The sequence below is a fragment of the Centroberyx gerrardi genome, chromosome 5 (assembly GCF_048128805.1).
Source record: "Centroberyx gerrardi isolate f3 chromosome 5, fCenGer3.hap1.cur.20231027, whole genome shotgun sequence".
Taxonomy (NCBI): Eukaryota; Metazoa; Chordata; class Actinopteri; order Beryciformes; family Berycidae; genus Centroberyx; species Centroberyx gerrardi.
In genome coordinates, this window is record NC_136001.1 from 11,181,507 (window position 1) to 11,203,629 (window position 22,123).

Sequence of the window (22,123 nt, forward strand, 5' to 3'; positions counted from 1 at the left end):
AAGAGATGAAGTTATAAGCAGCGATCACCCAAAACATTTATGCAATGCTATAATACACATCAGCCACGTCACTCTGCAGCCCAATCACAGCGGATTCGAGCTATAGACACTGCACATTTAAAGTCTATATATAAGTATCCACACCGAGAGGTATTTGAAGAATGTTGTGCATAAAATTTTTTTGAAAATACACAACACACCAACAGGACCCCTTTCTCCTCCTTCCCTCCTCCTGCCTTGCTTGTCCTACAGGGGAGGGGGCACAGAGGAAGGGTTAAAGTAACCAGTGAAAGAAGGGGTGTGGGGTTGGGCCTCAGCAAAGGAGGAGGAGGAGGGGGGGGGGGGGGTATATAAAAACTGACAGAACACAAGTGGTGCTTTATCCACCCTGTCCCGCTCTGGGTAAGAGGAAACCCTAAACTGTTCTGGCCCACTAGCTTCACCCTTTTCTCTTTTTCCCTCTCCCTCTCTCTCACTCACACTCATTCACACCCGCCGGACGTGTGAACGCACAGAAGGAGAATGGCAGCATCATCCACACAGAGAACAAATGGGCCCTGCAAAGTGTTGACTTTTGCTTTGCTTCTCATCGCCTCACTCTTAAACGGTAGGTAAAAAACGCTTATTGCACAGAGGGTCAACTTCTAAGAAAGAAAGAAAGAAAGAAAGCATGGCCATCTGCAGGGAGAGAGGGAGGGTCAGGAGGGTGGGGGTGGGGTGGGGTGGGGTAGGGTGGAGGTGGGGGGCGTTTGTCTGAATGGTCCTTGGGTTGAATCCAGGTTTTAACCCTACAACCTTTATCCTCCCTGGAATGATAACATACTTTCTCTGTCCTGAAAACAAACCACGAATGTGTGAGATTTTATAGGTTTTGAAAAGTGCTTTGGAAGAGAAGGCTTTTTTTCAAGCTGGAAACCGTTACTTTGGAGTACACCTTGGCAAACAAAGGGGTCATTTTAGAGAGAAAGGTTTTAAATTATGTGTGGAGATAGGGAAGACTATTTGAACTTGAGATCTCTTTCCCAAACTTACGACCTAACTTATCACGCCTAAATAGAGCAATCTCCTTTGTCCCATAAATTTCCTTCTTGCTATTAACAATTCGGTGCTAGAGACTCTGCCCCTCTGCAGAGCGAATGGGGACCTTCCTCTGGAGCTATGCTTGCTATTTCATTGACCTGATTCCTGTGATCTTCCACGACTTTGAGAAATGTGTTTATATTTAGCAGGTGGTAACGTGAGTCCAGTTGGTGTGTGTGTGTGAGCGTGTGAGTGTGTGAAAGGAGGGTGTGGAGCTTGGTTGTTTATGTGGGTTGTAGATGCGGTCATGTTGACACAGAAGGGAGCTTTACTGAGGCATCAGGGACGAAGCTATGTGTAAACTATGTGTAAAGACAACATGTAAAGATGAAGTTCACATTACTCGGCATCATGTCAGAATTAATATAAAATCTGTATCTGTATTGTGATAACCTGATTTATTGATTGATTTTCCCATCCGAAACATTCAACCGCCATGTTATCCTCACATCAGCTTATCATACTAAAGCAATCAAACTCAACTCAACTTTCAGTAAAGGTTGAACTTTGTTTCTGACAACAACACCAAATTTTTCACAGTGCTTTCCATTCACTTGTGATTAGGAATGCAATAATAAGTGCATCATTCATCTTCATATCAGACATTCACTATTGCCATTATCACCATGATGCAAGTGTTTTGTTCATTTATTTCTATTAGACAGGGCTGTAGTCCAGACCCTCTTAGTCGAGTCCAAGTCAATTCCAAAACCAGTTCCAGTTGAGTTCGAGTCAAATTGAGTCCTACTCAAAACGAAGACCAAAAAAGGCAATAAACGGTGTACGTTTCTTTTCAAATGTAAAAAAAATGCTTAAGGGTTTTCTTAGGAATCAACAGAGATGTGGATCTATCTGCAGGAGCTCTGTACTAAACCCTTTCACATCCAACTTTTCAATGCAGAGGAATGTGTCTAATCAATGCATAGACCATTACAGAATATACACAGGTGAAATCCCATAAATTGTTTGTAGTGCCAGGGAGAAAATAAATGCAGGTGGAGAAAAACAAATCTGTGAAAATTTTATAGATAGGCAGGGCAAAGTCGAGTCAACATCCAATAATGGCCGAGACTAAGACAAGCTCTTTTCAAAATAAGCATGAGTCCAAGATGACAGAAAAGTGGAGTCTGAACTCAAGTACTGCAGCCCAGCTTTAGGTACAGTGTCATCTGTTGTGGCGGGAAATGAATGATCACACTGGATTGCTTAATTCAAACCTCCTGTCTTTTCATGGGTTATATAGCTTATGTGAATGAGATCATCAGCAGTGAGAGGCAGCTGGATCTGCTTTAGAAAATAAAACTGTGCTGACACCAGTCTAGCCTATACAGACTGTGATTCAGAGGCAGCAGAACTACATTATATTCCACTTTAGGGAGGTACACCACCTCTCGAGGTACGTGCTGCAATGTATCTTCTCCCAAAATCACAAGTTGCAAACACAAAGCAACTCAAAACATGTGACACACTGCCGCTGTACTGAATGCGTCAGCCAAAGAGCAATGGAGCAGATACCAGATCCCACACAGATGGGAAATAGAAGGAAGAACAATCCAACTGCACCACTTCAAACTATATTTCCACTACAGAATCTAGCATTTATCTCTTGAGTCAAATAAAGTCCTTTTCAGACCTTTTGTTTCATTGCCGGATTGTCTCGATGGGAGTAGAGCAGAATTATGTAAGTAGAGGAGAGATAGGCCTACTGTACAACTTTACTGTGATGAGGTCAGAGCGGATTCACAGATGTTAGTGAGCATAACCGTTACCCAGACAACCCAGAGGGGGGTCGTAGTAGCGGAGGCTGAACTGGAGGCGATCAGACACACGGGGGGGGGGGGGGGGGGAACCCCTGTTGAGAGAGCTTAAGTATACTCCGGTTGAAAAAAGGAAAGGAAAAGAAAGATGCTGAGTTTTGCTTTACTTTGTTAGCACTGACATGATTGAGTGCACGATTGGAATGTATTACCTAGCTTGCTTTTTTGTTCTGAAGGTTTTATCTTACATATCTGAGAACTGTACTTGTAAACAAATCATTTTCATCATATATGCTTGGCCTGTACTGCATAGCGGTTTTAGGAGGCTCTCTAGTTAAGGAAAGAACCCAGCCCAACCTCGCTGCCAACCCCAGAGCCTGTAATTATGTGAATCATTGTTTTGGTAGCATCCACTGAAGTAACAGATGTACAGGAGAATCACACAGAAAAATGTCAAACAACAGAGGCCTCATTCCTCTCATGGAGAAAACAGTACAGAGTAAGGTTTGAAACCAGGCCAAAGCCCAAAGTCAAGTGAGCCAGAGGTGGCGAGTAAATATCTACACACACTGAGCCTCCATATCAAAGGATCCTCATGCAGTTGGGAAAAGTTTTAGTCCTCTCCTCATCAGAGGCAGGCTGCTTTTCCACTCAGCTCTTTCCAAATGGCTTTATCTTTGAACTTTCTCCAGCCTTCAATACTTGTATACAGTGGTTACTCTGTGTATTGAGATACATTAAGCCTTGAAGTTCTATAGCCTGAACAAGTTGCTTGCTGAAACAACCAAAAAGTGTAAATTTTGTGCCCTGATCTATAAATTAGGTTTTTGGAGGGAAAGGGAAGTCGGTGCCTGAGTATCAGATGGCAAATCTTACATTAATGAAAGTAATGGATGTTTCAAAAGGAGAGAACAAATCTTTGGCTGTCGACTAAGTGCACTCCAGTTCAGCGTCTTAATGGCCGATTAAATTCTGGGGCAAGGTTGTTTTTCAGTACCACCCCTAGAGGGGCGTGCAAGTAATTAGTCCGGCGGAGTTTTGAAAGATATGTTTCAGATTCTCTCTGGACAAAATCAACGCTGAGCCTTTCAGCTATTCACGCCCAGATCAGTCTCAATCTGCAACAGGATCCGCTGACAGTCTAACTGCATGTTCTGAACCCAGACAGGCTCAGTCAAGGTAATGCACACAGCAGTGAAACTGTAGTGGACAATAGGGGAGGAGGAGGGGGGGGGTGATATAATACTCACAATTGAAAGCAGATGTCATGTTTCCTGATTGAGGTCCCCAGAACCAGGCACCACGCTGTAGATAGCTGCAGCTGCAGTGGCCTCAGGGTGGGGTTGGGTTGGGTGAGCGCTGCAGCTGGGCAGCGATGGGTGAAGTTAGTGCTGCTTCCATGAGCCTGATTGAAACCATGAGATCCAGTTGCTTTTCTGCCAAGAGAAGAGAATGGGCCGGGTTCTGCTATTAATCGCTGTGACAGAAGCAGGGGGGTGGTGTGAGGGGGGTGGGGGTGCGAGTGGGGGGGTCAAGATAGCGGGGTCAGGAGTCTGTTGTTTCAAAGAGGCTAGAGTTGCAGAGCATGTTTTAACCCTAAGGGACTAGGCTCCAATGTCACATTCCTCCGAACTCTCAAATTCAGATTCTTCAAGTGCGGTAGGACGCCCTAAGTCACAAAAACCGTCACTGTCAAGGCAACATTCAATAACATTCTTATGAGAATGGCATTTTGGGTATTGTACAATACTACCCTACAAAGGCATAGAGAGGTAACGACTTCGTGTGTTTTTTAAAAGTCAAAGGTTAAGACTTGGGTTACGATTTCATATCAACAAAAATTATACCCATGAATGCTACTAAATTAAGTCAACTTCTGTACCAGTAATAGGTTTCCTGGGATGGGAAATTACATTTTAAGCAATTTTTCTCAGTTTCACTACTCACACAGTCCACAGTACTCCTCGTTGGTTTTGTAGGGCAGAATAACTTTGTTTTTATGTTTGTAATTATGCTGTAATGACTGCTAACATAGTTTTTTAATGTCATAATATTCACTTATTGCTCGCTTAGTAACACATTCATAAAATAATGACAAGTGGTCCTCAAATCACTGGTGTGGTATTAGGCAAATCTGCTGTGTTATGTTATGATGGAATGCCAAAGTAGCAAGACATGAATACCATGTAAAAACAATAGTAACTACACAAGAAACTCAATCATGGTGCGCTTGTGCTGTATATTGTACATTGTAAATACTCTGATAATCAGAGATATAGTAAACCCAACTATACTTGGTTTTCTCACCATTAGTATACTTTATGGGAAGCATAAAATCAGATTGATGTAAGTTACAAGAAAAGGTATTAAAAACATACTTTTATACAACTCTGAAAAATTAATGGTTTTCTAATTGGTTTATATTGGTGGTTGTTGACCCTGTGGTGATCACCAGCTTGAGTAAGAGTTAACCCCTCACCACTGCTGATGCAGTGCAGAGGAGGGGGTCAGAGGGCTGTTATGTCAGACAGGGGAGGAAAGATGGTGGTGGGGTCTTACATGCTGCACCACCCTTCCATGCTGCCCCTTCCCACAACCCCCCACTCATTCCTCACAGAGCAAGGCATTCACACATATCCTGTAGGAGGATGTATGAGGAACAATCCCAGCATATGTATCCCTGATACAAAAAAAGAGGTGATTTGTCTTGGGAGAGTTTATAGAAGCTGTCTTGGCTGGATGGACTCTCACGCACTCAGTCAGGACGTATACATTTAGCTTCATTGCCAGCAGAAAAAGGGTTTCGCCAACACTGCCAATTTCATTCGTGGAATTCTAAGATTAATGAGACAGCTTGATTTGGAGTTTGCGTGTCTTGCTCCCCTATGAAAACACTGTGTCATGTGGTAACCATCGCATGCTGCATGCAGCAGGGAGGGTCCTAGTAGAGGTTCAGGCTTTGGGGTTTTGGCATGGTGGTCCACTAACGGCTGCAGACCATTATCACCTCACTGTGCCCCGTGACACAGCACAGGGTTTCCCTCTTCAGAAGCAGAGGAGGGCAGGGGCCCCGGGGGTAGGAGGCCACAGCCGCTGGGTTTGTCCCTCCTGAACAAGTAGCACAGGGGTTTTCTTCTTCAGAAGCCCAGAGGGCCTGGGACGGGAGGCCAAAGGAGGGTCTTCCCATTTAACACGTCTAACGGCTGGTTCATGCTTCATGCAGAAACACACATGATGGGGCGTGCACAGTCACAGTGACGTAATTGCTGCCAAGAGGAATCAGGGAGGGAGATGGGCTCCTCCAAAGCCTGCCACATTCCTCCATCCGGAAGTCCCAAGAGATGGGGGGTGTGGCGTGGGGGGGTGGAGGATATACAGACCGCAGCCGTCACTCAAAGGAATCTGGTGGGAAAATCTCAGCGAGAGCAGGGAAGTCAAGGCCCAAGCTGAATAACATCTGGAGTCGGGGCGGATTAGGACGGTTAGAAGGTTAATGGTATATGTGCGGCGACAGGGAGACGCAGGACTGGTGACTCACATCATGGCCGCGTTCTAACAACATGACACAAAAAATGGAGGAATGACAAAAGTGTGTGTGTGTGTGTGTATCTAGTGGTGGTAGGCGGTGACGGGTGCATGGAAGTCAAGAGTGATGTACGTATTAGTGGAAAGATGTAGTAAATCAATGGGGAATTACCTTTAGCTGTGGCCCCTGTGGAGAGAGCGAGTGGAGGGTAGAGGGCAGAAAGCAGTGAGGCGGTGATGGGTTGAGAGGTCACCTTGTCAGGAAGTGTGCTGATGGGACTGACCTCACGCAGAGAGCAGGGCTGCAGCAAACGCCACAGGACCCCACTGTATCAATTACAGCACAAAGGTGCAGGTCATGGCTGCAAACCGCTCCCAAAGTACCCGGCAGTCGAAAAGCCACTCACACTCTCTCTCCACGCGGTAAATCAGAATTAGCACCACAGCGAGAATTGATGGTTGTTGTGTAACCAGTCCTCAATAAATCAAATGTTTGCGTGAATTTTATATTAATAGCTGCACTCAAATCTATTTAGCTCTCAAGTCTACAGTCAAAACAAAACAATAAACGGTGGTCACTCAGATCATGTTGTTACTGTAAATGTTGGCCATAAGGAGGCAATTGTATGGTGAAGTTTCATTCCATTTGAGACTTGGCTCTGGCCTGTCGGGAGAGTTTGTTTGTGTGTAATATATGACCGATGGCTGGTCAGAGAGTGAAAAAAGCTTACGGGTTTACGGGCTGCGTTGGCAGTGTTGCTATACAACAGGCTCTGCACGATTGTGTCTGAAGCTAAACAAGTATGTTTCGCCTTGCAAAAATCTGGCGGCCAGGTTTTACGAGAGCACTACTGGTGCCATGACATCATTAGTGCAAGGCCAGTAAAAGTTAAAATCCCCCTTAATCCCTGAGATTAAACTCGCATATAACCTCAAACTTGTACCGTATAAACAAGGAAATCATGCAACATGATGTTCAAATAATGTCAATGCGATTGTGGTTCTCACTGTTTTAAGGAAAGTGCAAACTCATTTCCAATCACTCATCAGAAACTCAACCCAACCCCAACTGTTATTGAAAAGTTAACATACTCTTCAGCCACAGAGGCAATCTTTACACTTTTTAGACTTTTATTTACTGACGGAGAGTTTTACATTCCGGTCCTGTACTACTCACCCCATGACGGGAGGTGATCACAGAGATGTAACAACCGCACGCCTCAGCCTCTGCACTCTGGCACTCCTGTGTGCCGCATTTGTATGAAAAACGTTGATTTATGCCCCACCATCTCACCCATTTTGAACCTCATCCTGTCCTGTAGAGTAAACAGACAGACCACCCAGACATGGCTGAGGCACCGCAGCTGTAGGCTCGGTGCTGGAGGGCAGCGGTCTGAAGACAGACTTAGACAAGGTTAGGGAGTCCTTGACCTGTCACTGCTCCAAGCCCATGCCAACGCCCCTATTACTGAACCACAGAAACCATGCCAAGAATAGTGAGAAGAGGCATTAATTGCTGCAGCATTCTGGCTCCACGGTAAAGTTGCCCTTGAGCATGACTAGAAGACAGATTTCTCACCCTTTATTCTAAATTTGACATTAGTGGGGAAACTGCAAAACTGCCTCGAGATCAGTGACTCTGATGTGTGTTCTCATTTATTTCAACCAATGACAAGATGTAGAAGGGCTATTTCCACTATGTAGATACTTTACAGAATAAGACAGTAGTTGAGAAACCAGAATAATTATGCAGTTGCGTGGCAACACAAACATAACGGACAGCTGCGATGGACAGTTGCTAGCCCTAAGCATACCAAAAGACCTCCTTTGAGACTATTGACCCACCTGCTAGCATGGCACACACAGTGTTTGCTCTACACTTGTGGCACCTGTCTGTCACACTGATTTAACTAAGGAAATCAGTGGACATGTGCCACAATGTCACCACTGTGTGAGCATCTGTGCTTTATTTATGAAAACCACAAGTGATGACCAGGGAGCCGGTGAGAAGACCGTGATGAGACAACAAGCTGAAATATTTTACTCACTTAGAAGCTCTCTTACTGCTTGAAATTTTTGCAAGGAGGAAAAAGGCTTTTCTATGCAATTCATCAAGCAAAAGAAAAAGAATTCAAGTACTTTTGAATGAAAGTGGCATACAGAATGCCATTGTACTAACTACGTTTATGACTAAAACAGCTTACTCAAAAGTAGGAGTGAGATTACTCCTAGAAGTTTGTTGCATTCCACCTCTGTAATGTAGTTATACAACATCACCATTATGAATATATAAATTGTGATGATAATTTACAGGATTGAGTAGCAGCCAGAGAAACATACCCAGACAGAGAGTAAATAAAAATGAAAGAATGAAACTGAGGGAAAATCTTGTCCACCTTCCCTGCCCAGTTGTGCCACAAGCCTTTATTTTAGATTCTGCCTCTGTAAAGTATATTCACATATATTCTTGAAGAGTTTGAATCATAAATATACCAGAACTTTGTTAACCCATCATAACCCAAAATAGTCTGGTTTACTCCAATGTTAACAAACATTACAGATGTAAACAAATCTCAAAATACATTCAAAGCTCATGTTTTGTGGTCACATACTATCAGTCATAGAATACAAGCTCAGACAATGGAATTCAAAATGAAAAAAAATCAATCATAACTCATTATATAAACAAAGCAGTAGTGGGGCAAAAATTAGTTCAACAGAGGGCCGCATACTGCAAATGCAGAGTAGGCCTTTAATTTGAGAACAATAACAAACTTAATCTGGCAACCAATGGGGAACGACATGAGTGAGGAGTGAGAGAGTGAGGAGTAATGAGATCTGCAGAGGTATGGTATTATGGGAATGTTTTGAGAGTGAGGTAATGCTGCTGAGAGAGAGAGAGAGAGAGAGAGAGAGAGAGAGAGAGATCTGGGTAAAGTGAATACATGGTGGGTATTCTGGTTTGGCTTCTGGATCATTCCATTGCCATTTGACATGAGCAAATCTCAGCAATAAAGAAGTCAGGCTCATTAACTTGATGACTACAGGTTGTGGTAACATATTTTAAAATTAGCATAGGAGATCAAATGTGTCCTACTAGTTATCCAGGTTTTTGCCACTTTGCAGGTGAAATAACTTGCTTTAAGTAGCTTAGTAGAATTACGCATAAATAATGCAAAATATCCTATCAGAGGCTGATTTAGTGCTGTAATTTATCAAGGACTCTTACCCGAAAATCATAGGATTTCCTAATGGAAAATGGCATAATGGCCTATTACATAATTCAAAATTTACTATTTTGGAAAAAGTGATGTTTTCAATAGCATCATTACCTGGCACCTTTAAGCAGTACATTTAATCAGTGCTTTCAACTGTTTAACAGGCTAGAGGGCTAGATGGAAAATCATTTCACCCACATTATTATGTTTCAGGGACTTATTCACCCACATTTATTTTGTGTATCCTAATGGTGCCTTACTGCACCACTGAGTCACTGAAACCGCAGGATCTTTTGAAAAAGCTGAGAGGGAGATAGATTGCATATCAAAGCACATAACTTCATGACGTGGTCATCTGTGGGTCTGAAAATCTGTTATCTACTGCAATAAGATCCATTACCTAACCCTATCACTACAGAGGCCACGGGGGACTTCTATCTCACAACAAAGAAATCTCACTATGTGTATACCCAAGAGCTCTCACACTCTGCATGAGTTCATCCATTAGGGTGATAATTGATGTTGGGATAGTGCACTGGGGAAAAAATCTAGACCATTTGAGCTATGAGCTACTACCTCACATTACCAGTTTATTAAATAAGGATGAATGATATTTCTTACTGAGCTCAAGATGTAGGAATTACCTCATGATCCTCCTAAATAGCTGATGCTCATACAAAGACTTTAAAGCTACACTAAATCCATCATATTTGCCCAAATTAAATTCTGGCATCGGGTATGGACATTTCTCCGCCATCATCTCCCCCATCGAAGCTTAATAGTGTAATCAAAAAGCAAGCAGGTGCTCCATCCAGAGAAAGATGGACTCACTAACATTAGATATTTTCCCTCTCTCATCCCTTTTGTCATTCCTTTGGTATAAAGCGATCACAGACTGTCCAGGTTGGTAAACATGAGCTTGCTGTTGCAGTTTACTGATGTCAAGTTACAGGATTTCTGAGTATTGAAGTTCAAATTTTTCAGATAACTAGCTCTCGCTGCCATTTGGAGCCACCAAGATGTAAAGTTGCCTATGTAGCTTTAACACTGCAAATGTATCAGGTCACAAAAGTTCACTCACAAGCTCATCTGCTTGCAGAGCAGACCTGGGTCAAACAGTATTTGCAAATCATTGTCAGTGTTTGCTTTAGCCTGCGTATCAATTTAATGTGTTCATTAATGCCAGATGTGTGAGACATAAAACATTAGTGTGTGACTAGCAAACAGTTACACAATCACAGGAATGTATTTGGAAGTTGAATTAGTACCCTACTCTTCTCTGTGAATGATAACTTACTGTAAACTATCAGAATTGTCCTGATGCAGTGAACCCCACCCTTCTGGCACGCATGTTCACACTATTAATAATTTAAAAAAAAGAACAGAGGAATTTGCAAATACTATTTGGCCCTGTTCTGTTGCATAGCTCACATTATGTCTGCCATTAGCTGACAGATTTCCCTGTGGAGCTCATAGCACTCGTCCCAGCGGGACGGTACAAGAGGTCAGAGCTTTTGGCTGGCGGGACCAGGACTTAGACTGAGGGAGAGTTTATTTGCTCAGGCTGTGCAGGGAATTAGCCCACCATTGGGTTATTAATTACAGCCAGTTCCTCAGTGCTGAGTCCTAATTGATTTAAGGTCAGGCCATGGGAGTAGCCTATTAGTGAGTGATTGCACCACCCCACTGCAAAAATCTTATTCTGGAGCACATCCGCAGCCAATGAAACTGCTTCCCCAGGGATGGGTAAAGCCAGACGACACAGGCGTGGCTTGATCACTATCAGTGATCAGATATCAAAGCGAAGATCACTATCAAAGATCAATAGATGCTAAGAGGAGTTTCTTTGCACATGTGATGCCAGTTAATGTAGATTTACAAATTGAGACATTGGCAAATCTGGAAAGAGTTAAAAGCATGACTGAAAAAGAAAATGACAGATGGACCATACAGCAGACAGCATACCACCAAGCCTTATAATACAAGAGTGTATTAATCAGCCTTAGATACAGGATCTCTTGCATAATGTGTTTCTGTCAATAAGAATTATAGGTCCTGTCATCCTTGTACCATGCCTGCCAGCATGTAATTATGTTACTACATGATTTGTTGATATGTCCCTACATCTATGTCACCAAGACAAATTCCTATACATTTAGTGTACTTGGCAAATGAAGTGACCCTAACCCTGATTCTGGTTTTACAGCTGGTGTGGTGGCGGAGGAGCTGGAGGTCGTCACGGGGACTCTGCCATATTTGAAAGCAGTGGAATTCATACGAGGAGACATGGCTCCAATGACAACCGAAGACCCTGGTAAGAAACACTGACTTGCGCTACATTTCATTTAGATTTGGTTTACAAGAAGCATGGTTTAGGTCTACTCCAGATTGATTGCCCACAGTATACACTACTTGCCACGAAGTAGACTGACCAGATGAATCCAAGTGAAAGCTATGATCATTTATTTCATTGATTACACGCGCTTTGATCATAAAGTGGAGATGTAGACGGCGTGTGGAGAAGACCGGTTTAAGAAAGATGGGTCACAGATGCAATGGGGAGTGCAGTTTATAAGATCCAGTTTAGTCCATGTACAGTATAGTTCATGCTCATTTTTCATCAGTTAAACACAGAACATCACCTGTATATACACTACCAGTCAAAAGTTTGGATTTCTTTCCAAAGCCTTTGTCTTTCCATCAAGGCAAAGGTCAGCTACTTTAAAGAATCTAAAATATAAGATAGTAAGATAGTTTAACACCTTTTTTTGTTCACTGCATAATTAAATTTGTGTTATTTCATAGTTTTGATGTCTTTACTATTATTCTTAAGTGTGGAAAATAGTAAAAATAAAGAAAAATGTTTGTGCACATTATCTATCTATTTACCTATCTATCTATCTATCTGTCTGTCTGTCTGTCTGTCTGTCTGCCTGTCTGTCTGCCTGCCTATATTACATATAAGCTCCCTAAGAAGGCAAGACGCCGAAAAGTTACTTTTTCAATCTGTATATAGAACTTGCCAGTGCAGTAAAGCCATTTTAAATTTTTTTTTTCACTTCCAGTTGATCCTGTTAAACAGAACCTCATCTTCTGCTGCAAATATCCAAAGCTGTTGGGTACACTTTTAAAAGCTAACAAACTAACCATTTAAGTTAAATTGTCTTCTCAGAGACAGATCAACCAGAAGGCCAGGTCATGGTTTTCCCTACTGTCAACTCTGTGGACCCTGCTGACCAGACCACCGCAGCTCCCACCCCAGAGGAGGCAGGAGAGGCGGGGGAGGCTGAGGACGACGGCCCCACAGCCCCAGAGAAGGCAGGTTTGTTCACGGTTCAGACGCTGACTTTGGAACCCATCGTCGTCGTGGAGCCGGAGACCCAGGCACCTCAGCCCGCCAGGGGCGACGGCCCCGCCGACATACCAAAGGTGAGATGATGCAGTCCCTTCAAATCACCCAGTCTGTCATGAATTAATGTACTGTCTGTAGATATATGGTTATGGGTTTGTAATGTGCAAACTATATCTGAAGGGCTTCATTGTGGAAAAAAAATGTCAGCTGATGTTTATTCCTCAGTATCGAAAACAAAAAAGATGATTACATCCTCTATAAACTGTCACTTTTTGTAAATAAAGGACTCAGGATAACTACTAACTTCAATAATATTTTATAGTTTTATTTTCATGTCAGCAATATTTTTTTCAGAGTAAGGTGAAAAATCTTTCAAATGGTGGAGATTTCATTTTGGAATTAAACTCATTCCAGGCCTAGGTCTACTACTATTCGCTAATAATTCTTCTCAGAGGGAGAAGGAAGAGTGGTAACATTTTGTACATGAGAAAATGAGGATTAATTTCCCCACTACTGAGAGCATCATCTCTGGGGGCCTCATTTATAAGAAGTTCTGACGGACGAATGTGCTTACAGCCAAATCCAAGTCAATTTTGTAGCTTATGAATAATTGAGCTGATCCTAAAATCAGTGGGAAGCACTGATTTCCTTCAGCTTTTCTGCGATGTGTATCAAAAGCTCAAACTCATTTTTATTACAATCCAAAGCACAAATACTACAGGTACACATACATATTTTCACTAATATTGTTTGAAATAATCATCAAAGAACATGTTTAAAAGAGAGCCAAAGTCCCCAGTCAGAGGCACTTGGCTAAACGTTTCCACCAAATGGCATATACCATGACATTTTAGATACATTGGCAACAAGCTATTAACTATTCTGTACAAATCAGTTGATGCCGTGCCACAGTCATGAGCCTAGCTCTGTGGAGCAGGAGTCATGGGATGACTAATGTGGTTTCTCCCCACCGTCTGTCCCACAGTCTGATGTCATGTGTGTCACCAAAGAGGCTGTCCAAGACAAAGATGCCGTCAGTCTGAAACTCAAGGCCTCCTCCAACTGTGTAAGTTCAGACAGCGCCGACTTCTGCCTGTTTCTTCTTTGCCTGCTTATGCGCGATATAGAACTGAAATCCGTTCGTGAGGCAGAAAACAAAATCTGGTTCATGCAAAGGCAGCTGAAAGATAAAAAATTTAGAGGTATTTACAATAAATACAAAACAGAGAAGGCGGTAAAGAAGCTTAGAGGGGCCAAGCGATCCTGCAGGGGTGTCTCTCTCTCTCTCCCTCCCTCCCTTCTTGACTTCTGCCTACCAGTAAGACGGAAAGTCCAAGAAATTTCTGTTGCATCTCAGTCAGTGCATTAGAGGAGTTGTGAAGGCCGGGGAGGGGAGAATGTGTTGAAAGCTTTGGTGCAAAAGGGTGGGGGCCCACTGCTGCTGTAGAATGTGTGATGTATAGAGGCGGTAATGTGTGTGTGTGTGTGTGTGTACAGAATCAAAAAGAGTCCTCAGTGTCTCGGGGTGGTGGCTTTGAGGTTAACAGGAATCACAGCTATGTGGAGGTGTGGAGGATTGAAAGGCCGAGGGGCTGCAGGGTTGGAAGTCGATGTTGTTTGAGGAGTGGATCGCTGCAGTGCGGGGCAGGAACTGTCTTCCACAGCTAAATTTGCTGTCCTGGCGTCTGCATTTCTTCTGATCTGATCTGAGATACTGTATGCAAGGGTAATGGAGCAGTAAATAAAGCCGGACTTGATGATATCTCACACGTCTACCGTCTCTGTAGTAGTGTTTCTGAACCTTTTTGGTGCCGTGGCAGACCAAATATTGTGACCAAATGTCACGTAAACAAAAGCGCAGAGTGATCATACAAGAAGGCCAGAAAATTGAAATAGCTGCTACACAAGGTCTGGATGGAGGTCACTTTCCCTGGCCCGCAGCTAAGCAGTCTTGTAAGCAAGCCAGCTGTCCACTCCTGAACTGGGATCAAGGGCTCCTGCAGCCGTCTGACTTTGTTTGGATCAAATTACACCAGGGGAAGAGCTACGCAAGGTTGTGATATAATTTATTGAGTTAAGGGATGAGGAGACAGAGGAGGAGAGATGAGGGGGAGAGAGTTGGAGAAACACTCAAGGTGATAGTGAAGGTGGGGGATTGTGATTTTGCAGGGAGATGATTGCTTGGCATTAGCCTATAAATGTTTGTTTCCATGGATCTATGACTAGTCGACTCAAGTAGATTCATGCTGAGTCAGCGATGACATACTGGTAAACTGTGTACACAATAGTTAAGTTGACAGACTTTAAGTTGATTAATTATAATGAATAGGAAGATTAACCAAAGATCCTTTTCATGCGGTGTGAAATGGTAAATGCTCCAATTTATTATTAATTGTCCTTTGTTTTGGTCCCCTGACAGGAAGAAACCAGGTCCAAGATTGCTAGTGTTCTGCAAGAGCTGTGTGGGGAAGACTGTAAACTGGATGTCTTCCAGGACGACAACTCTAACGAAATCCTTGTATCTGGACAGTATGTAGAAGGTTAGTCACAGCCTTGTAATAATTCTAGATTAACAAGATGAAAAAGATAGACAAACTGACATTGTAAACACAATTCACAAGTCTTTATGGTCTTGCAATATGTTGGTCAATGTTTTTAACCTATTAGTAACAGCCTATATAATAAAGGCCTTTTAACTGTTTTTGTAGTGTTTTGGATCCCTCGTTTTAATAACCCTAACACCCTCTCCTCTATTAATAAAACTGCAAGGAAAAACACAAACCAAAACCTTTTTTTTATTATTTGCAGCTGACCCTGCAGGTATGGCTGAGAAGTTCAACAACGACAACATCAAAGATAAGGTACAGCACCAGTTAAACCCAATACAGTCAAAAACACACAGTTTTTGTCATTTATGATGGGTTGGGTTCGTTTTAACCCAGTTTATACTTGGTAAAATTCCATTGCTATGGGCATGACCAAGCCATTACAGCTTGTACTCAATGTGACTTGACCAACAAAGGAGTCTTTATTGTAGCACAGTGAGAAAATTGAAGCAAAATAATAAGTTAAATTGACCTGCACTTCCCTAAAGAAGAAGGGACACAACATAGTAAATCAAACAATACATTACAAAGAGCCTATACAGAGCACACCCTACAGTATATATCCCATAGTAATGTGTTGCATCCTCTGGATTCTGCTAATGATGAAATCGATGGTGACTCATGATCTTACCAGACAGAAAGATAAACTAGGGAGAAAACACTCCTTCAGTTTCAGTATGAACACAGGCTTTCCCACAGACTCCCAAGCTGCCAGGATGACAGTCTGTGTGACAAACTAAAAATCCCACAAACAATTCACTTGTCAGCTGCAATCCATTTTGTCTTCCCCGTGGGAATACGCTACGGTTATGGGTGTTACCTCCTTCTCCTTCTGTCGCCCCCTTGTGTCTCTTCACCATCAGAAACACTCTGCTTTCCTCCCCGCCATACAACTGACATATCTTATTATAGCAGATACTAACTGGTGTTTCAGCCAGCCACTCACTGCTCATTATACTGGCCACAGTCTGGTCAATGGCATCATTGTGTCTTGACACTGTCCTGGTGGCAAAGGAAATACTGCCCGCTCTGTAGACACATCTCTGCAAACAGAAGCTTTGGGCTGGTCTGTGTTTTCTAACTTTCAGCCTTGATAAACAGCAACCCAATGTAAAGAGTTCCTTCTGCCATCAAAACAATTATATACACTGTAGATCTTCAGATGGCACTAGAGGCAACTTATCTCTTGTTTTGATGTGTATTTGTGTCTTTTGCAGTCCATACAGTGTGTTGTGCTGATTTGTCCATTTTTTGTTTTAACAGCACTTTATATATACATGTGACTTGACTAGACACACACAATGTGATCTCAAACTCACACTTCACTCATGTTGTTAATTTGAGGACCTGTTTCCATTCTTGTTCCCGTCAGATTGATGTGGAAGAGGCCATTCCTCGCTGGGGGAAGAACTCTAAGTTGGTGCTGGTCTCCCTGCTGCTGACCGGCCTGCTGCTGGCTGCTCTGCTGGTAGCTGGATACTACCTGAAGACCCACCGCAAGAACTCCAAGGGAGTCCGACTGGTGAGTGGGTTGGTGGAGATGTGTGTGTTGCAGCGTTACTGCCAACTAAGCCGATGTTTCGCAAAAATCCGTAGGTGTTGAAACTCCAGTTCTGGGAGGAAGGTGTCAAGAAATCCCTAGAGACTATTCCAGAAAACAGAAAGAGCACAACAACTACATACATGCAGATACAGTTTGAACAAGCCTGTTGTTTTGACATCACAGACATCATTCTCGGCATCTTGTTTGAGTAAAATTATGAAGTTGGTTAGTAGACGAATTGTACCAAGGGTGTAATGGCTGCAAAACAGATATCCCTCCTGGACCTATGTGTCTATTTTTCCCCTCTATTGTATTCTTCAGTACTTCTTTGTCTTTGCTTGAGTATTGTGGACTGGGGACAAAGCAACTCTCTTTGTTGAACTAAGAAAATGCTGTGGCCCTACAAAATCCAGTTCACTGAGGAGATTGTACAAGGTGACACGTTTATAAAAAAAATGTTCTGTATGAATTTGCGGTCAAACTTGTGGCTAAATCTAACCCAATTCCTCACTCAAGGGAGGATGTGCTTGACTCACATTCACCCCGGCTCAAAGCAGCCATAAGTCCTCTCCGCTGTTTCTACTTCAGCCCCTTGCCAGGGGGCCACAGATGGTTTTAGTTTTTTACTTTTCTTACAAAGCTCATGACATCATTTTTAAAGAGTTTTCATATGGGGCACACCCAACAGCATGTGGAACTGCCCTCATTTGGTGCGTTGTTTTTGAAATCAGTCGCTAACGGTTCTGTCACAGGCATCAAAAATTAACCTCAACGTTCTCGTTGACTGACTAATGCACCTCACCAAACTTGAACAAAGTCAGTTCGGATTGGATCCTCAGCTAAAGGCAAAGGAACAGATCTTCCTTGCGTCATGTGATAACCTCCCTACAGTAAAACAATTATTTACTAACACCCTTCTGAGCACACACAGCTGCAAAGCCATAAACCACATTAACGAAGAACGCATTTGCTTGTTTGTTTTTTTGGAACAACGCCCACAAAACAAATCAAATTAACATTCGAACACATTCTTGTTAGTGTGCCTCCTCATATTTGAACAGTAACATCATGTTTGCGGAGTAAATCTAAGGGCATTTTCACACCTAGTTTGTTTGGAGCCTTAATTTCGGACCCTGGAGCACCGAAATTGGCGGGTGAATGTCTCACTGTAGGCGCTCATCACTGTAGGCGCTCATCAGAGTGTGGCTTCTACAGATGCGTCTGGAAACAGCGCGTCTTTGTCGAATCAAATGCAGCAACACATTGTTTTGACGCAGCCTTGATTCGAATCACTGCAAAAGTGGAATTCCTGCACAAAAATTCTGATCAATTATGACCAGTTTGCTCGCGTATGCTGTTTGTTTACAATTTTCTGTCTGCTTAGAATTATTGCCGTGTGCAAAGAAACCAAACGAAGGGGTAAAGGCAACATTGTAACAAATTATTCAGAACAAGGCAAACAAACTACAGGTGTGAAAACAGCCTAAAACTTAAACTTAACCTGAAATCTACATCTAATCCTATTTGAGCTCTGATCTCAGTGTCACCTGTGTCCTTTCCATAGGCCGAGTCTTTCCAGGTGGATGAGGAGAACCAGGCCAACACCCTGGTGTCCGTGGCCCCTCTACCCCAGGAGCCGCTGGACAAGCCCACCGTCAATGGAGAGTCTCCACCGGAAAATGGGACCAACCCCGCACCCTCCACTAATGGACACTCCGCCACCCAGACCCCTGTGGCCGACACAGAGATGTGAAGGAAACCTTGACACCCCCCTCCCCGCCCCTCCGCCTCCTGTTCCCCCCATCACCCACTGGGACCCACTCAACCCCAACCGCCTCCACTGCCTCAGAGATTGTCCACACACTGTCACACATTCGACATGAATCCCGACTAGATTCACTTCCACCCTCCCCTCCCCTCCCCCCACCCTATCTATACCCCTTGGGACGATGATGACGATGATGAAGCCGATGACTATGATGACGATAACGACAATGCCTGTAATGTGAAGAGTTTGGGATTGCTGGCCTCCGCTGGTGTTTTGGAGGTGGCGAGGAGCGTGTGCGCTGTGTTTGGGACAGAGGCTGGTCAGCAGGGCGCTGGCTGCTGATTTGTTAGCTGCCCCGACTGCGGTCTAGTAGTAACAATCATTGCAGAAAAAAGGACAAGAACAAATCACCAAAGTAATGTCAAGTATGTGCTGTTGATCCCTGATGAAAAAGCACAGTAGCTCTATTGTTGTAATCCACAAGTGTGGTGCAATGAAACCAATGAAAGCAGGCAGTTGAAAAGGAGACCAGTTTTGTAATACTATTGTAAAAAGGACCTTCACTGCTTGATTGATTTTTCCATGTGATCGAGGAACTGTTTGCTTTTGTAGCCTCCCTATTTGCCTAAACCTCAGATAAGACAAATTAAAGACAAAGTGTGAGATGAGCAATAAAGAGATGTCTTAAAGGGATACCTAGACAGTATGAATTTAAGTTGTTTTTTCACCAGACACTTCTCACATTGCAGGAAAAAATACATTTATTCCTCAGTTTAGCTAAAAACAGCTTGTTAGCATTTTTAGCATTTTTCAGAAACCTTCAGAAGCAACCCACAAAGTGGTTAGCTAGCAAGCAGCTAGCATGTCTATTCGTTTTACTGAGGAATGCAAATAATGCTAGCAAGCTATTTTAATGTGTAAATGTCAATTCAAACTGTGTTTCCCTAAATGCTGGATGTAGACTGCTAGCTTAAGGAATCAGTGAACCGTGTTACCTTTTATCACTGCTTATCCATTGGGATAGGCTACCAGGTGCATTTCTATTTTTCTGGTTGTGTTGTGACTTTCATCATGAAAACATTATTGTACAGTTTCTTACAAATGCTGATCTTTTTTTACTGACTGTTACCACTGCGTCTTTGGGAATGCTGAACCGCAGTAGTATTATTTTTTATTGAGGAAATCAGAAAAACAGACTCGGAGGTTTTAAGTCGCCAGGCCGGTAAACTCAATCTCTCGGGTGGAGCACTGCCGTCAAATACCTGCAAAAAAACAAAAGGGTTAGCATTCCCAAGACTGCCTTTATCTCCTCTATAAAACTGTTTATTATGAAACACTTTTTACATCAATGGTAAACGTATTCTAGCTTCTCTTTTGAGCAACTGGTTGTTTTCATAAAGTACTGCATGTGTAAATAGCCTGCTTTCTCTGTTAGTAATACCTGTGTGTGCCTCATAAACTGTGATTGTTGACAATAGTTTTAGTGTTTGGCTGTCTTGTCTTCAATTTAGCTGGAGATTTATATGTGAAAACTTTGGAACTACACATACATAAATCACAAATCATAATTAAGTATAGTAAAATAATTTTTCCACATCTTGTAAAACACATAGCTGTACTTAGGAATGCAATATGTAGCTGCTAAGCACATACTGTACACAAGTATGAACACACACTCACACACATGAAAACACATCAGTCTAAACAAACTGACCAGCAGTTTAAGGAGTTGCATGCAAATTAGAGGAACTGTGTGTAGCATAAATTTTTTTAACAAGCTTTAAGTGGATTCATATAGCAGAGGGATTGAATCTGGTGTTTGTGTTTAAATCACGAGGGAGCTCTATACCAAGAAACTGCTATACAGTACAGTGCAGGACTGTATGCTATAAGACACGCTGAATACAGCATTTGGTATTCATTTAATATCCTAGAGCTATAAACCAACTAGTTTATAATATCTTTGTCCACTCTACATAGAATATCTATCTCAATAGAGTAGTCACCCCTGCTGTCAACTATGTTAATTGTCCTAAGTAACGAATAATATAAAAAGCACTAGTAAAACCAAATATGCCTGTTGCTGCTTTTAGCTGTGCAACGAAACACCAAAGAGAATAGACACATCCCACCATGCAAAGCATTTGTCTCTTGATCCAAGAAAATCTAATAAACCAAAATGTGATTTATTGCAAGCTGACTATTCTTGGTTTAATCTCCACCCAAGGCAATAAATTAAATCAGCTTGTGTTAAAATAGACAGTTGAACTTGATAGTCATTCTCAAAATTGAATAAAAATCACTTATGTTATAAGAAGTAAATGTCAAGGAAGATTGAAAAAAATGAATGGAATTAAACATTCCAATTTAAAAAAATCTTTATTCTATGATTACATGCTTATATTCTGCGTGCCAAGTTTTCTGTCATGGGCATCTATTAAAATGCAAATCAATATTTTGACTAAGGCAGAGCAGAAAAGAACCTAACAATTACAGCCGGTAGTTTGCATGTGCAGAGGGAAAAGGCAAATCTGACATTCAAAACATGTAATTAGCGATGTGCCTCAGTGATGTCAATGTGACTCCTGAGCCACATGTGTACATGTAGAGGGAGAGGAGCTGACTCCTTCAGACACACAAACCTAACATACATACACACACACACACACACACAGGGCAACCCGGTCTCACGACAGTTCGTGAAATAGTCACGGAAATGTAATCTATTGATTCGTGTACATGGACATGACTTTTTCCATTTTTTTCATGAAAAACAACCTTTTTTTTCGTGAAATGAACACGACCTGAAAAACGTGCCTCCACCACGACCTGAATTACGTTCCACCACCACGATTTGAAAACGTAAGTTTAGGCAACTAAAACAACTTAGTTAAGGTTAGAGAAATGGTTTGGTCATGGTTAAATAAGAAAAACGTTTGTTAAAAATTTAAATGTGGCTTACGGTTGAAATGTACTTTGAACACGCTGGGACACGCTTTGAACACGCTCGTCAGCATCGAAGGCAAACATCCACCACCCCGACCACATCACCCTTACTGACCACTGTTTTATTTCAATGTCACACTACTTCCTGAGTCCCGACTGACAGACAAAAAAAAACGTTTTGCAGGCATGAAAGATACTTCCAATTGAAATACATTAGTTTGAAAGTCGTTCTGAGTGTCACGAAAAAAATTGAAAAATCGTGTCCATGTACACGAATCAATAGAATAAATGTCGTGACTATTTCACGAACTGCCGTGAGACCGGGTTG

At 42.4% G+C, this 22,123-nt stretch overlaps 1 protein-coding gene across 1 annotated transcript; it reads left to right on the forward strand.

Moving 5' to 3' along the window:
* The first annotated feature begins 412 nt into the window (after positions 1 to 412).
* Positions 413 to 20,291, forward strand: LOC139912213 (hematopoietic progenitor cell antigen CD34). Its single transcript, XM_071899950.2, has 8 exons — positions 413 to 607; positions 11,787 to 11,894; positions 12,753 to 13,009; positions 13,918 to 13,998; positions 15,352 to 15,472; positions 15,741 to 15,793; positions 16,911 to 17,060; positions 18,646 to 20,291. Exons 1-8 carry the CDS (start codon positions 523 to 525, stop codon positions 18,832 to 18,834), a joined length of 1,044 nt encoding a protein of 347 aa, XP_071756051.1. The 5' UTR covers positions 413 to 522; the 3' UTR covers positions 18,835 to 20,291.
* Positions 20,292 to 22,123: the final 1,832 nt, after the last annotated feature.